Source organism: Topomyia yanbarensis, chromosome 2 (genome assembly GCF_030247195.1).
Source record: "Topomyia yanbarensis strain Yona2022 chromosome 2, ASM3024719v1, whole genome shotgun sequence".
Lineage (NCBI taxonomy): Eukaryota > Metazoa > Arthropoda > Insecta > Diptera > Culicidae > Topomyia > Topomyia yanbarensis.
The window spans coordinates 165,638,125-165,655,843 of record NC_080671.1 but is presented as its reverse complement, the minus strand read 5'-3'; the positions used below and the strand labels follow the sequence as shown (position 1 = coordinate 165,655,843).

The window sequence follows — 17,719 nt, the reverse complement described above, 5'->3', positions numbered from 1 at the left end:
GAATGGAAATGTTAAAAAAACATGTTTGGCTGCGTCTGGCTTTGTACTGACTTCGTTGTCCTCGTCGTTGCCAGAGTGTAGAATTGAAGTTGTTCATTCCGGCTCGCGTGGTTGCATAGCTGTGAGACGATCAGTAGTAACCTATAGTGCCCCCAAACGGCTGACCTATCGTTATCCTATATTTCATGTTGATGTCCGTATTTTTTCTGAAACAGAAATATCGAAAAACCAACCCAAAGCTTGTGCTCAGAATTAATTTTTACGTACGAACAAACCCACGTGACATTATTTACATTGGTTAAATGTCTAGTCTAGTCTAGTCTAGTCTAGTCTAGTCTAGTCTAGTCTAGTCCACACGTACACAGCCAATACATGTAGGGATCCTGGAAAATTGCAGACGTTTGCCTACAATTTTTCTTGTCAATATTAATGTTTGTGGTACATATGCTATGTGACACAATCATTAAAGCGGTCAGGCCAACCGCGCAGTGTACAAAATGAAGACGATTCAAAATTGTAAGGCAATTAAATTATTACTTTAATGAAGAACTTAGTCAACGAACCATTTTGAGCCTTGAATGAGGAAGAAACGTGGACAACCGTACCGACCGTTTCAATTTGATGGGGATTTAATAAATCGTTTGGAGTGACTTGGCTAAGAGGGTTAATGTCACTCCTTTGGTTCCTGGGATAGGACACTCGCTTGGTTTTGTATTCGAGCCGCCCTAATGTTTACAAAACCAATATAAAATTACGGTTTCGAGTGAACCTAGAGCGACTTTTATTCAAAAACGAAATCAGCATAAGATTTAGTTAATAGCCCAAATTCACTACAATGAAACCAAGGACTTTTGTTTGGGTCGCCTCTCTACGGGTTTACCAACTCTAACTCATTCCGGATCGGGTCGTAATCCTGATTGGACTCAACATGCACTCTAGCTCAAATGCAACAACCGATTCCGAACCATTCGGTGCCGAATTCGGCTGCTGCATCCGCGCCGAAATCCATACAGAATCCAATCAGGATTGTGAATCAATTTCAGAAAAAGTTTTCCAGGTATCATCATCGAGATGAACTCCAGCTATTCTGCTGCATATACAAAGAATTAAAAGGATAAACAAGTTAGATCTCACCAATTTATTTGCTCAAAGTATCGAAACTCGTCAAGGCATTTGTCCAGTATTAAACGGCGTCATCTTCGTTTTGGCCGACGGCATCGACATTTATATGTTCAGTTTCCCTAATCTTGCAGTCGTGAACTCAACTATCCCGATCATCTGTGCTGCAGCCGAACTCCAGATCTGGTATTCTTGATCGATCGCTGGTCATCTAGTGTTACTGGCAGTGTATTATTCTCGAATTCTAAAAAAATGATTCTAAACTCTAAACTCAACATTTTCATTGATGGCAACCACGACACATGAAAATTTCTGGCTTGAGCATTGTCTAACATCGGGAACAAACTAACAGATCTCCTTCCTCACTATACAGACCGATTCGAACGGGCACCTTTCGCTTGCCCACGATTCTAACTGTGCAAAAACCGAATACGTAATCGGCATCTTAATTTTATCGGAAACAATCACTAACGTTGTAAATATTCTAAATCCAATAATAAAGCGCGAGAAAATTATTTTTTGGCGGAGCAAAAAATTGTTTGCATGCGTCGTTGATGATTGCTACGATCGATCCCACATTTTTTTACATTGATTAAATGTACTATTAAATTCTTAATTAGTTCTCTACTTTTAATGTAAAATACGCTTGGGGATTACATGAGAAAAATTTCATTCCTGGACAAATTGAGGAAGTTGAGGTATTAGGACATTTATTGAAAAAATGTGCTTTTTAAAGTTAATGTCAAAAAATTTGATGTTTCTGAATTTTACTGGTAACGAAACTATTTTTTTTTTATTCCTAAGAATTTTTCACGTTAAACGTGAAATATTTTATGAAAATTGAATGAAGCATAATAGGGATATATGCACAAGAAAATGATAAAATTTAATATGAATGATTAAAAAAGGATTCGTTCGATTTCTGAGATTTTTTCACATTAGAAAAAACTGCAAAATATGTATGATTTGCATCACGGAATTATTATTGAAAATAGGAGTTATTGGGAACCAAATGACCCAGTAACACACTTTCTCGTATTTTTCGAGGAACAGAAATAATTATATTTAAATACTAAGATTATTTCGTTTAAAAAGAGGGATGAATTATAATTTTCTGAGAGCTACATAAAAGGATATAGCATTTAATATATTTTTTCTCCATATTTTCCCATGGTACCAATTTCAAAAGCTTCAAGCGAAGTGGGTGGGGTCTAGAATTGTCCAAATGATGTAAAATTTGGCATCGGAGCTTACTTTGACATTTTTGGTCTCTGATCTTTTTCATTAAAAAATCATATCGCATTAGTTAAATGTTAAGTTAATCTTTAAGTTCAAACCACTAACTTTAGATACTTTCCCTAACTAAAAAAGCCAACCATAGGTTGAAATGGACATGAAATCAAACGTTTAGTAATAATGTCTTGTATATCAAAACGGTGATTGTTTTACTTCTATGTGTCTTTCTCATATCAAAAATTGTTGAAATAGTAGTATTTTTGCAAGTGTATCTGTGCACTGCATTGCAGCTATTATCATGGCCGAAGGAACTGAAACGGACGAGCTCCGGTTGTAATCCTTCGTTGCGTGTAAAGCATCATTGATGTTTTATTTAGATTTATTGATACTTTAACATGAAGACACTATTATTCAACAACCCATAAGGCTTGTTGCATCACATCAAAAAGTGTGTTATGTTATATGATAAACATCGGCGAACCCATATGTCAGAAAACCAAGCTCATTAAGCTTCCTCAATATGCCATCGGTGGCAAGGCTCCATAGAAGTGGTGACAGCACACCACCTTGAGGACATACGCCGACACTCAGTTTCCTTATCTCTAATTGTCTTAACGATGAGCACAGATGTCGGTTGCTGAGCATTGCGTGTATTCAGTTCGTGATAGATGAAGGTATTCCATAACCTTGTGCTGCTTCCAAAATGGATTCGAAAGACAAGTTGTCAACAGCACCATCAATGTCGAGAAAAATTCTTAAACTTCATTGCTTTAGTGAAAAAGCTTTTTCAATGTTGTAGACAACATTGTGTAACAGGGTGGTAGTAGACTTCCTCCGTTGACATTTTTTTATGGATGTGGCGTTGCATGCAGCGGGTGCTCGACCAAGCTAGCTAAACTACGGTAATCGAAAAAAAACTATATGCCATTTTAAAAATTTGCCCTTGTATCAATGTGTTGCAATTGCCAGGGATAATCATGTCTTTTTATGTGTTCAAAGATTATTGATTATTATTCAGTGAGAAACACATACAGGGTGTTTGTTTCATGGATAAGAAACTCTCGACGGATGATTGACTGTCATATTTGGAGAAAAAATTCGTTGAACAGATACCATCAAATCTCAACCGTTACTAAGTTATTGAACTTTTTGTGTTAAAAACTTAGTTGACTTAAAATAGCTCTAACTCAAAAAGTATACTTTTTATTTCAAATCAATTATATCTATTGGATAGGTGAAAAAATTTCCCATAGAATGATGTCCTCAAATGTTTCAGTTATTGAGGTTAAGTAACCTTTTCACAGCAAATTAATTTAAAATTCAACAATTTGGATGGATTTTTCGTTCATTTCGCGAAAATCTTAATAATTAATATCACCATTTTAATAATTCAGATTGTTAGCCTTGAAAAACTGCATAATTTGTTCTTTGACATGATATACTTACTTTTTCTTATTTTCATGTGTTTGGGTTATTGAACTTTGATATTTTATCTCATTTTCCCTAATACTAGCTCTTGTTGAAAAAGTATGGCACTTATTGTACCTTTTCTTATTTTTATTCGAAAGCCAGAAAAATTTTGTAAAGAAAAATGTATTAATATATTTCAGTTAAGTGCATTTATTTTCCTAAAATAGTAAATAATAAATATCACCTTTATTATCATAGAACTAAAGCATCTCAGCAAGTTCTACAATTCTTTCCTTGACTCCATCTATTATCTCTTTAAGTTTTGAAGCACAATCATTTTTATCACCTTGTTTTATATTCAAAAACGACGATTTCGAACCCACTTCATTTGTGGTGAGGTCATGATGTGTCAACTATTAATTTGCAGCGAAATGGATAAAGTATCAAATAAAAAGTTATGTTAAGGGGCACCAAATGAACAATAGTAACGATAAATTTAGTTGAATAATAAATAGAATAATTACAAAACTCTCCAAAAACGCTAATTTTGAGTTAATTTATTTGTAAAAAGTCATTTAGTACACTTAACTAAAATATATTTGTAGATATATCATCAGGAAATTTTCTCAGCTTTCTAATGTAGCCTTAGAAATAACGATATAAAGCATATTTTTTAGATTAGAGTCTTTTAAGCACTTGCAAGTCGACTACAGGAAAAAATTAGTAATGAAATTACAAAGAAACGAGAAGAGATAGGAATATGATGTTGAAGAACAAATTATGAATCGTCCTAAAACCCAACTTTTGGATAAAAGATATTGCTATAATCATAATTCATTATTTTGAGAAAATTAACGAAAACCTCATCAAAACTACCAACTTTTAACTACTTTACAACTAAAAGGTAATTAAAACTAATTAACTGAAAGATATGTGAACACTATTCAATAGGGAATTTTTTCACCTTTCTAATGGAACTAAAAGATTGAAAATACAAAGTAGTTAGAGGTATTCTAAGATAAATAAGTTTTCTACTCAAAAAGTTTAATAACTCTGTAACGGTTGAGATTTGATGGTATGTGTAGAACAATTTTTTCTCCAAATATGACAGTCAATCATCCCTCGAGAGGTTCTTAATCATGAACCAAGCACCCTGTACAGGTTCCGTTGAAGCGTGTCTCGCAAACCATTATTCGAAAATTATTGAAGCATCAGTAGGAAGGCTTGAATCTAACTTAAAAATGGTGAACATATCATACTGGTTATTTATTTTCAAATTTCTCCAATCCATTAATGACAAAGCCAGAATGAGAAAATATAAGTAATGACCATGTCAAGGAGCAATTCAGCTTAAGCTTGAGCTTGTGCGACCACCCCTGGCTGCTACTCCGTTATCGATCTGGACTAGCTGAAGTTGAACAGAGAATAAGTAGATAATGATGCTTGGGAGTAGCGAAACATTTCTCAATGTGCAAAGTATTGATAAATACCGGCGGCGCCGGCCAGGCCGAAACGTAGATCGCGGAAGGAAAGGGAAGGAATGGTTAGTCCGATACTTGTTTTTCCTAAAGGTCGAATATACTACCGCGCACTCCACAAGTATCACAGGAGGTGGATATTTTTTTAGTAAAAGTATAGAAGTTGGATCACTTCTTCTTTACCGACACCAGAGAGGTGACTTCACTATCTGGACTAGAGATATCGATCCACCAAACTCGTAGACCGGGGACCAACGGCTTTACTTCCCTTCCGAAGGAAGACGTGACCACAGTTTTTTTCACCTCAGAAAAATCTCAACGACCTCGGCTGGAATTGAACCCAGACAAATTGGAATGAGTGGCGGTCACGCTTACCACTCAACCACCGGCGCCGTCTTGCCATGTCAAGGAGCAATTCAAAGAAAAAACTAACACATGAAGCAATAAACGAAATCCAAATTTTACGATCCATGTTCCCCTGAAAACTCCATTAAGCTATATTGAAACTGTCAACGAAATGAAGTCACCGACTGCCGTACTTTATGCAATGTTTATGATGGCACAGAAGATTTACGATATTAAACAATTTCACCACCTTAAATGTTAGATAATTTCATCACCATTAAATTGTCCATCAAAATTGCGACTGAGTGTCTTTGAATTGTACTACCACAGGCCATGCGTGGTCTAAGGCCAAATTTGTAAACTACAAACCGCATGACGGACAGTTGCTTTCGAATAGGTTTATCGGGTTACCGATCATTACTGCCCCATTCACCCCACAAAAAAATTTCACAACTATTATCGGCCCCCTTCCGAGCTGACGAAGATCGATGATTGTAAAGCGTGTCAGGAGGCTTCCTCCCATCCGCATCGTAACACTGGTGACCCAACCTAACAAGACCCGTTCAATTTACACCGATAGTCACAATAAAACGCACTTACCTGCATTGTTCTCGCTGACGTCCTCCAGATTGCCGTAGATAGGTTCGGCATTCAGGGCGCCGGTGCGCCGTTTGCGTGCGTACGTATGTACCGGAACAATATTCCGATGGTACGTGGCCGATGGATGGCGGGGTGCCGGTACCGGCGGCGGAACGGGTCGTTCTTCCGGTGTTGGCAGAAGGAACGAATCGACGGAATCGGAACTGGAAGCGCTGCCCTGCTGACGACGGTTGTTACGCGAACGGGTGCGGAACAGTTTCTTGAAGGATGACGCGGTTGACGAGGACGAATTCGATTTAGATGATAGTGGAGGTGACTGATGAAAAGGCGAGGATGCTTTCGATGAGCCGGACGGTTCTGAGTCGCGAAAGCTGAAACTATCATACTCCGATGTGTCGGAGAAGTCTTTGTTGAAGTGGTTCTTTAACACTGATCTCGGAAATTTACTCCCACCAGAGATGGTGTTGTACAGCATCTTTCCGAAGCCCACTTTTTTGGTTTTCTTGTACAGGTCTGCGTCCGTTTGGGGAAGCAGATCAGCCGGAATGTCATCAAGGATGGGGCGACCTTTGACGCTTCTATTACGCGACAGAGTGGCAGTTGCTTTCGGAATATTGGGGAACGATTTTCCGGTTTCATCACGGTACACTTGGGAGCAGAGATCGCTTGATGAACGGTAGCAGGTCATGCGATCTCCTATCGAGAGATTACTTTCGCTGGCGTCACTGCCTCGGCGGTATTTATCCGGTAGGGCAGTAATGGACTCGACGGACTTAGAAGATTTAGTATCACAGTTGGGTGCGTTGGGCCTAGATCTAGTATTGCTTTTTTCGATATATTCACTAGTGGCAGGAAATCCGTAGCTTCGATGATGATCGGAGAACTCGTCGATTGGCTTCTGTTGGCGAACTTTTTCTTTCAATCGTTGAAAGACGTCCCGACGATCCAAAGTCCTAGGCCGATAGCCATCCATGTTCGTGGACTGAATCGTGACCGTGTTGGATCGTTTCAGAGCAGTATTTTTTCCTCCCCCAACGCCGTTGGCTGGTGTTCGAAAACTTTCCGACGAGGCGAGATTTACGTACATCCGGAATTCTTTAGACGATGAATCTCGATCCCACTGGCGGTAACCGATCGTTGGTCCGTGAATGTTCTTAAACGGTTTAATGGAGCTATGCGGTCGTATTGCGTCTAAATTCTCCTCCGAATAGCTGGCTTCCTTCAGTTCGTCCCATTCCGGAAATTGTCGCAACCGGATGCGACGTATTGTGGAAGGTTTGTACCCGTTCAGGGCTTTCAGTACCGTGCTGTTTCGTTTCAGAACTTGCGTGTCATCCTCATCCTCGTCGGGGAGACCTTCATCTTCGTCTAACTCACGAAACGGAGTCAATTTGCCGTTGTCCTCTCGACCCTGCTCGTGGTGACTGTCAATCAGCGAGTTCATACTGGACTGCACCTTGTTCCAATTGGCCTCGTACAGCGCTCCCATGGCGTTGTGCTGCTCCAGCGACAAGCTGGCCTCAATTGCCCTGCCAGGATGATGTTTGATCCGCATTTTGATTTTTTTTATCTCACTTTTCACACACACCGTTTACACACACTCATACACAGTCACGCACCAGTTAATTCATTGTAGGTTATTTTCGGGGGATCAACACTTTTTTTTCTTCTCGCAGCCTCGCTGAGGTTGGCGAACTTCGCTACTGTCTGTTCTGTGCCATCTTCGGCGTTATTCGGAAAACCTTTTCGGTTGCACTCCTGCGACGGACTGACCGATGCTAGTTCGCCATTCGTTCAGCTGAGTTGATGGAACAGTTTTCACGCTCTGCCTAGATCGAGACAATGGAGTTAGAAGTATGCACACACACATACACAGAAACACGCTGCCTGATGGGTGTACAACATGCAAAAAGTGTTTCGGCGTTGCTCAGTTCACTTTGTTTTTACTTATTGGCTTCAATTTTTAATTAATTCCACGCGATTGTGAGAGGCAACAAATATCAATAGATTCGGATAAAGTTTCTTCCCCCCGCGTTGCTACATACTACTAAGCACATGCGTTGCATTCAATTAAATCCGTCGTTGCAAACAAGTATGGGTAGTCTAGTGAGCGATTGATCGATTGAAACGATGTTTTTTTCGTTAGCTAATTTGATCCGTTAGGGTGGCGCGCGAAGTGATTTGCGCTCATTAACAATCACCGTCCGGCCGGAATGCTAACGGCAAAGGCGAAGCGCGGTGGCAACTAATTGACGATTGTTTTGCAAACTTTGTCGAAACAAGTGTTTATTTTTCTGCTAATGGAGTTCCTAGTTGGTGTTTGCTGGTGGTGAGCAATGTGTGACGGAACTGTTCGAATTATTACTTCACTTTAGAACGGAGCTTCGCGAATGTGGTTGATTGCGAGGCAGCTGATCTTTGATAACGATTGAGATATGGTTGAGTGACGTTTGGAAGATTGATGATTGAGAACGTATGATATCGGTGTAGAGTGTGGCAATGTGAACTGAGGAAAATCAATTTTTATATAGAACGAGGATTCGTGTGTATATGACACGAGAATTTTTTTACGTACAGTAGATGAGCAAATATAGTCTTCTACACTCAAAACAGAAATAAAATAGTTTCAACACTATTATGAGATCTGCCTTCTTTGACAGACTTGGCAGTAGAGGTGTGCGCTGTGCCGCCACCGCCGCGCCGCGCTCACGATTGCAGGTACAAATAGTAAGTACGTCGGCGTGGCACAGGCGCGCCGCCGATTTTTACCTGAAATCGGCGGCGCGGCGCGCGCCTCTACTTGACAGTCTAATAATAGCTATTTGTTACAACGAGCTTACGGAAATACTGTACCACCAGAATCCTAACAAAAACCTCTAGTATTACTTACTAGACATTTATCCACATTCAGTTGCTGAAATCATTCTATTGTAGATTTAGATACGTTGCGTTTTTAATAAATATTGATATTATATGAATATTATTTTTCAACCCTTAAGGCCAAACAATACGTGAAACAAATATCAAGTATTCTTTGCAGTGCTGAACAAATAGAGAAACATTCATTTAGCCGTTCTCAAAAACTTGAAACATTTTCAGAAAAATATGCATCTTTTTCACAATTATTTAAGTAGGTGGACCATTCCAATTGGTTGATCTTGGTGAGAATTAGTCGATCTGACGAAAGTCGAACGCAGTTCAGCAAGTGGCTATAGTAACAGAGTCCACCTCTACGTGACTTGCATGATCTGATAATCCACTTCATACCCATAATGTTTATAAGCAACAAAAATTCTCACAAAAATGGGTAAGGCTCTTACTCGTATCTATTACCTTTCATTTAAAGGAAATAGTCAGCCATAGGGCCCGAAACCAAACAGATTTTTTTGGATGCCGTATAAAAATAGAAACCAACCGAACTTTGGAGTTCCAAAAAAGCCGTGATTAAGTTATTGAAAAAAATTGAAAACTTGCTTCAATGTTCAAAGCCTTTTTTTTCTCCTCACGAAAGTATAATTTTTCCCCACTTTTATTGATCACCACTAACGCATCAAGAATTTTTTTCCAAATTTGCATTTTTGTTTTGTCATCAGATCTCGACTTTTCATGCATTGTTTCATGGTTTCATGGTCATTTTAATTTTAATGGTTAATGGTTAAAAGATCAAAATCTAAAGTAGAGAATTTGCTCTAAGACACCAAAAATATAACTATTTCTGTCAGCATTGAAAACCCCTTGAGGTGTTGAAATTTTTTGTTGATTACGAAATTTAATTTAATGTTTTGACGGGGCAAGACAACAATCTTCAAAGAAACGCAATGTATGTAATGATAGCCAAATGAGCTCAAAATTTGATGTCATTTAAAAAAAGGACTGAAATAAGATTTCTATTTGTTGTTGAAATAGAAACATAAAAAATTGAAATATTTGGCTTTGCTCGGGAAATGAGATCATTTCATCTATAGGTGATCCCAAGAATTGGCGTAGATTTATCTTTGTAAAATATGAACTTTTATTATGTTTGTTAATTTAATCTATTTTATCAATTCATTTATTTCATTTTATTAATTTTATTACTTTTATTAATTTTATTAATTTTCTTAATTTTATTAATTTGAATTATTTTATTCATTTTTTTCTGATTATTTAATTTTTTGGGGTCATAATTTTTTTATTTTATGGGGCCTTTCAAATGCGTACACCTTTTGGCATACGATAAACGGAATGTGAAACAAAGGTAATAACATATTTACATTAAATTAACAGAAATAAATCATTCATCGTTATTGCTAAAAAAATTTACTCTCTTTTTTATTTATGCTGCTTATTGGCCGGTGCACGACCTCTTAAGTCAGGGTTAATTGCTAGCTGATTACACAAATTCTTAATCCGACCAATGTAACACTGGTAACATAAAAATGAGACTGATTTCAATACCTTTCTGTAGTTAAAGTACAGAGCGTAATTTTTTTCTCTTCAAGAGAACTGCTCTCTGGACTTCCTAGAAACTCCGCGAGCGTGTTGTATGGTTTTACGAAACGCATGGTCATCGTGGAAAAAGTTTAGGGTCTACTTTCGAGACGAAAACGTACCCGTGTGTACAGCGTACCGGATCTTGGTATCCCTGAGCGTGGAGCGGAAGGTAGCGGCCGTCCGGCGCAGATAATGATGAAGAAGAAGAAGCAAGTGTTGAAAAAGCTATTCGACAACAAGGATGGAACGAGTTTGCGTGACGACGGCCGAAAATATCACTGTTCTCATACCTTGATTCACCGAACCCTCAAGATGGAGGACATCATCTGTCGGAAGAAGACGTGGTCCACCGAGTACACGGATGAGCAAATAGCGATCGTGAAATCGCAGTGCCGGTGGATGACGAAGAACTACCGCGGGACGTCGTTCGTGCTGGATGACGAAAGTTACTTTCCGCTCTAGAAGACTGACATTCCAGGAAATGACATCTACTACTCCAGCGACAAATCGGCCACACTCCTCGAAGTAAAATATAAGTTTAAGCATAAATTTGAAAAAAAAAAAAACGTTATGCTGCATATCGCCATATCGCCATATCGCACATCAATCAACAAGTGAACCAGGAGGAGTGTCTTGAGAAAATTCTTCTGCTGTTCTTAAAGGAGTATCATGCGGATGGGAAATATGTCTTCCGGCCGGACAAGGCGGAAGTTACTTGTAACGTTAATGAAAAACTTCGAAGAAACCATTTAACCAGTTTCGCGTTGGTAATTATGTATCTTGAAATTCGCAAAAAAACCTTCAATTTATTATTCTTCAAACTATATTTTTGCTCGGGGTTCCTATGTAACTGATGTTACGTTTAAAATTCTATCATTGTTCCATGGATTTTTTGAACAATTTTATCTCAATTTGTTTTCAATTTTAGATTCGTTAAAAATTACGAGTTTCAACACGATCGAGAGACTCTCCCTTTGGAAACACATAAGATCAGCGGTCCGCTTTTTTGTAGAAAATTACATTTTCCGCAAAATCATTCCATGTTCTGTTTTGTAGTTAGCGGGAAAATGTTTTGAAGCTGCAGGGTTTTGTTTTTAGGGTTAGTGTACTTGTTCAAAGTATGAATTATATTATATGAAATATGGGAAAGTTGAAATTTTAAAGTGTACTTTATTAAATATTTCGATTTGATTAATCGACGAAACAACGGATCTAAATACATCAATTAATGGTAAAATGGTCTGAGAAATTCGAAAATTATAGAATTTTAAATAAAAAAAGGGTCGGTGAAGAATCCCGACTAAAAACCTCTAATAACATAAAGTAGAAAAAAAAAGATTATTGTTTCGCGGATTTGAAGAATTTCTGCAAAGTTATTACAATAGGTTTATAACCATATGTTGGCCCAAAAACTCATTTGTTTATGTCTTTTCATAACTTTATGGATGCGGAAAATTGTAACGTTTTTTATGTAGTAGTATTTTCAAGGTAAAATATAATAATATTTTAGTGTACTGACCGCAAATCCAAAGAAAAAGTATTCAAAATCAAAGTTTCAACCAATTTCGGAAGGTTAATTCACAAAGATAGTTTTATCTCACTACCCATTGAAGTAGGAAGCAGATATCAGGAAGTAGGAAGCAAATATTAGTAAGCAGGAAGCAGATCTTATGTCAAAGTTCTTATAACATATGTACCAACAAACACTGTAATCATTGAAGTCAATATACATAAAGATGGCTTTTTGGTCAAAGGGATCCTTGTTTATGAAAAAAGTTTTCTAAATTTAAATATTAAACAATAAGTACATACACATAACTAAAGTCCTTACTCTACAAGTATATTCTTAAATAAATAAATAAATAAATGAATAAATAAATAAATAAATAAATAAATAAATAAATAAATAAATAAATAAATAAATAAATAAATTAATTAATTAATTAATTAATAAATAAATACATAATTTATTTCAACGAACACAATGCAAATACCTCATAAATTAAAAATTTATTTTCTCATTCCAATTATTCATAAATCTGGAAAAAAATTAGTTTCCTAGATCGACGTACAAATGAGTTATAGTATCCAAATTATATAAACATAAATATTTATTTTTCAAAAATAAAAAAGTTCTAGACCCTCAGTAAGAACAATTCAAAATTTGTCTCATTTAAAAGAGAAGCAAGTTTCCGGATAGTAAGCACATCAGTGATATTGATTTGTTTGTGGTATTATTATTCTACACGCAGAAAAAAGATTTGTAGGTTCAATAAAAATATGGATTAAATTCAATAAATAAAATTATTGGTCGGGAGACCATAAATTTATTTATTTAATTCAATAAAATTCATTTATTGTTCATTTTTTCAATATTTTTTTATTGAAACTAAAAGAACATTATCGAAACTAAAAACTTTTTTATTGAAAGCTAAAATTTATGGTCGTTCTTATAAAAAAATATTTTCAAAACAATAATTTTGTTGGTTAATGTGATTAACAAAAAATCATTGGATTCAATAACACATATTTTAGGTTTAAATGGGCTAAAATTTCCTGCGTGTATCAGAGACAAAAAATATACCGAGTAAAAATATTATTCAAATTTAAATTGTGAACTAAGCGAAATTGGCTATATGTCGTCATTGGTGTCTTCGAAGGTATTTATTAATGTAACAAGTTCCTCCTTCTGGTACTGAATGTCTAAAACTTCATGCCCCTAAAAGTGAGATATCATCTGAGAGCTATTCATCAAAACGCAGTCTTCAATCAAAAATAATCATCAAAATGTTAAAAAAAGTTATTGTTCTAGATCCCCCAATAGAACATTTCAAATTTAGTCTCAGATGTAAGCTTTCGATTAGTGAGTACTTCAGCGATACTGATTTTTTGTATAAATATTGTTCTACTAGAGACACCGTGACAACAAACCGGGTCTTTTTCTGTGAGCATGATATCACCGAACACTTCTCCAGATTTACACACATGTGGTTCGTGCTACACCAATCAGCGAAGGTTTCAGAAACATCAATGGTCTCAAGTGATTTCCCTGGGGTATTCCTGGCGTAGAAATAAATCTGGGTGATGACAATCTTTAATGACAACTACTATTTCTTGATCTGTAAGGTAGGATCGAAACAACTGTAACAAACTACCGTTGATTCCATATCTCTCCATATTGACGATTGCTATATCATGGTTCACGTTGTCAAAAACGGCAGAGAAGCCTGTGTAGATAACATCGGTTTGAGCGCGACGTTCCATACATTCTTTTTTGTAGGAACTTCGAGACAGCATCCAATGAAGTAACTCCACGTCTCTTTTATTTCTCTTTATATGGACTGGGAACATGTTCGCGGACTTCCAGCAAGATGGAAAAATGCTCTAAAGATGTGAAGATGCGGAGCAAATAGAATTTCATGCCTTTTCAAAAGTACTGAAGGGAAGCTGTCGGGTCCCGGATTGAACAACGATTTTCTCGCAATTTGTTATTATGATTTTCCTAAAGCGCATTGTTAGGCACCTAATAAGTCTTCTGTTGGCCGGACGGACGCCCAGAGACTCCTAAAATCTTGAATCGTGCGCGAATCAGGGATACCACATGGAAATCTGTGTTTCGGTCCAAAAAATCTTTTTACCACCTGTGATGACTAAAAAAGGAAAAAAAATCTGTGGAAATCTGTGATAAATTTCCAAAAAATCTGTGAAAAATCACAATATTTCCAAAAATCTGTGAAAATCTGTGAAATTTTGCTCAAAATGCCAAAAATCTGTCATCTGTGAAAAAGAACCTGTGAGCAAAAATTATGAAAAAAATCTATGACATTACAGATAAATCTAAGAATATGGTAACCCTGGCGCGAATTCCAGCAGAATTTCTAATCGTGTACCTATCGCTACTTTCAATCTCGCTCCTCCTGTGACACTTGTGGAGTGCGCTGTAGTATATAAGGACTCTAGTAATAAGAAATGTCGGACTAACAAACAATATTCCTTTTCTTTCCTGCTGCGATTTACGTAAAGCCTAGCCAGTACAGGTATTGATTAATAAACAACTTGATGTTCTGCATTGAATTTTGGTTTGTTTTTCCCAGGCATCTATTGATTTTCTATTCAATTTCAGCTAGACTCGATCAATAACGGAGTTGGAACCCAAGGACCCGCACAAGCTAAAGCTATTGGATGTCCGACAATCGTAGATTTTTTTATATTCGTGCTGATAACTAAACTATTCTAACAGTCTTCTTTCTACTTCTGCCGGAGTCAGACACACAATCGAGCCAAGTGAACAACAGGCCTTTCGGTCTAGTGTGCATTGTCTCGAGAACAAAGCAAACATCTGAATATTATTGTCATCATAAGTAAAGTTGACAAAAAAGTTCTATTCAGACCCAACGCCTTTATGATTGACTTTAAATTTTGGTCAATACGACCGAGTTTTTATGAAGTGAAGTTAAAAATGCAACTTAAGGCTTACGGAGATCCTTTACCTTAAGTTTTATCATCTTCGCAATGCAGTGTTAGTATCATTTAACACGTTAGCCCAAGCCGAGCGATTCGTTTTGCAGAGCAACTTGAAACACGTGGTTGAAAGTGACAACGTCAGAATTTAGATTCCCGTATGTAATGAAAATTATTCTGTAGATGTAAGGTTACATGACCTATCACCTCGTACCCCTCCTGAGCCAATTGATACATGCATGTCACAATACTGAGAAATATGATCTATTATACCTGATACTTGGAGAAACTTCTTCCCGGTTACTCTCAACGGCGTTTTTGTAATGAGGATGCGTTGAATGTTGAAAGGCATATACCCTTCTACTTCACAATAAAACTTCAAACTCACGGAATTACAATTGAACAACAGCAAATCATGGACCACCGAATGCCAACTCATCTAAGGCAAACCAATCCAAACAGAGCTTTCAATGCCAGTGCCTGAACCACAAACGGTAGTCAAATTTGTGGCAACTATTACGGCATTACTATTAAACCTTCCAATAACTTTCCAATGCATATCGCAAAGGTAAGATTTTGTTTAGTATACTATGCATAGAGTTAAGGCAAATGCGACCGAGATATTGGCGGAAGAGAAAGTAAACATAGAGAGGCTCTCATTTGCACATAGGACCTCCTCAATAAGTTTGCTGGAATAAGTCAAATAGTATTCCGCTTGAGCAGTGTTGCCAGGGTCTTTTCAGTTATCGGAGAAAAATGAAATTTTGATATATTTTCTATATTACACTACATTATTAAAAACCCATCAATTTAGACTATGTACTATCTATCGTTTTCAAGCATTTGAACTATTGTAAATATAGTAGAAGAATTATATTGAGCATCGGAAGATAAACCTTGAGCAGGCTCTAGATCTGTGAGAGTATTACCTATATTGATGAAAACAGGCTTTTTGTGTTTTTGACCTTAACAATCCTATCCAAAGTAAAAAAAATTGGCCATGAAAAGGTCAATTACATTATTATCAAGTCGTGTAGTAGTACCACGATTGAATAAACATGCATATATACAGGAACGCTGACTTCAACGTTTTCGTATTCGATAGTGTGCTGTAACTTGATTCGCGAAACGAACAACTTTGCTTAGGTAATTGTCCAGATTAGCTATGTTCGTGTGATATCATAATATCACTAGTGGAATCGGAGATGGGTACGCTCCCTTTTGCAGCCAGGAGCTGTTTTGAAAAAGATATTTGCATTTCCTTCTGACGTACGTAGCTTCATTTGAGCTTATAATTCAAGTGCATGGAGTCCGGCAGTAAGTTATTGGTCAGGCATGTCGCAAACTTATCACTCGAACATCGTTGTGAATATCTGTGTAGCAGTTTTGTCAAATCTCAAATGGAATTGATCCCAATTGGCTTTGTTGGGCCATCTCTGTCACCGTCCTTTTACCCATCAGGTATCATCGTCACGAAAAGAGCCGTTAAAAAAATATTTGCTTTATACATTCTAAGCACAAAAATTCTTAAACGGTATTGTAGTTTCTAAAAGCTTTTGGTTCAACGCATAATTGTTAGACGAAGAGTTTTTCTTAGATCCGTAAATTAAATTTATATTTCATGTTACAGTTTTTTAATCTTCCAATATAATAATCTTTTCTGACTCAGTGCGAAATTAAAAGGATTAAATAAACCTTCACTGACACTTAAAATTAGGCTTTACTGTTGATAGTACTCATAAATTAGAAATACTACCCTTTTCTTCAGTCGATAAATTTTCTAGGAATGAACAAAGGCAATAAGATCTCATTTTCTCTTCCTTGCTATTATGACAGCTGGCTAAATATGGCTAAACGTAACTGAGCCTCCATAGGTTCTAATGATGGGAAAAATCAGTTTGTTGAGAGATCCTCTTTTAAATGATAATTTATGGTTTTATACGTCACAAAAGGCTGCTTTAATTGCCATAGGAATAGATACCTTGCCAAATTATATTTTTTTTGTGAATTTTTTCACGAAAACAAACTTAAATCTTCTAAGAATATTACCGTGAGTAGGAGCCGTGTAGAATTTGAGCCCAGATATGTGCTTGAAATTCTCATATATTTCATCGTCAATCCGGTCATATCTATCGAGTTCCACCTTCGACCGCAGTTGACAGTAAACGGTTCCACTTTAACACTCGGGTTGCACTTAGCGGGCAACTGTGAGAATTTCCTCGTACTTTTAAATCTCTTTTCCTAGCTCCCGAGTTGACGCTGATGCATTTTTAAGTAACTGTGAATTATTTTTGCTTTCTCATTCCGCATGAGAAAAATCTCGGAACTACGTTACGGACTACTTTAAAATAAATAGATCGAGAAGAACTGTTAACAAAAAAAAAGATTTTAAAAGCTTTCACATTCGATCACTGAGGGCGCTGCTATCGCCAAATCCATAGTTTCTATTTCCAAATCACCTAGCTTTTAGAACTAAATATTTGCTGGTCATAATGATAGCACCATAAAACAATTCCACAAACATAACGGTATATATCGTATTTCTGAAGCTTGATTTTGATCGGAAAGCACCACGATTATATATTAAAACTACTGAA

At 36.8% G+C, this 17,719-nt stretch overlaps 1 protein-coding gene across 7 annotated transcripts in view; it reads right to left on the bottom strand.

Moving 5' to 3' along the window:
• Window positions 1-17,719, bottom strand: part of LOC131682018 (cGMP-dependent protein kinase, isozyme 2 forms cD4/T1/T3A/T3B) — a 589,291-nt gene that overhangs the window by 133,537 nt on the left and 438,035 nt on the right. The window contains exon 2 of one of the 7 annotated variants that reach the window (XM_058963163.1): window positions 6,189-8,017. The exons of 5 other annotated variants lie outside the window; for them this stretch is intronic. In XM_058963163.1, the coding sequence (XP_058819146.1) occupies window positions 6,189-7,743 (1,555 nt within the window). In that variant the 5' untranslated portion in view covers window positions 7,744-8,017. The remainder of the gene's footprint in view (window positions 1-6,188; window positions 8,018-17,719) is intronic. One more of the 7 variants, XM_058963164.1, reaches the window with a different exon arrangement.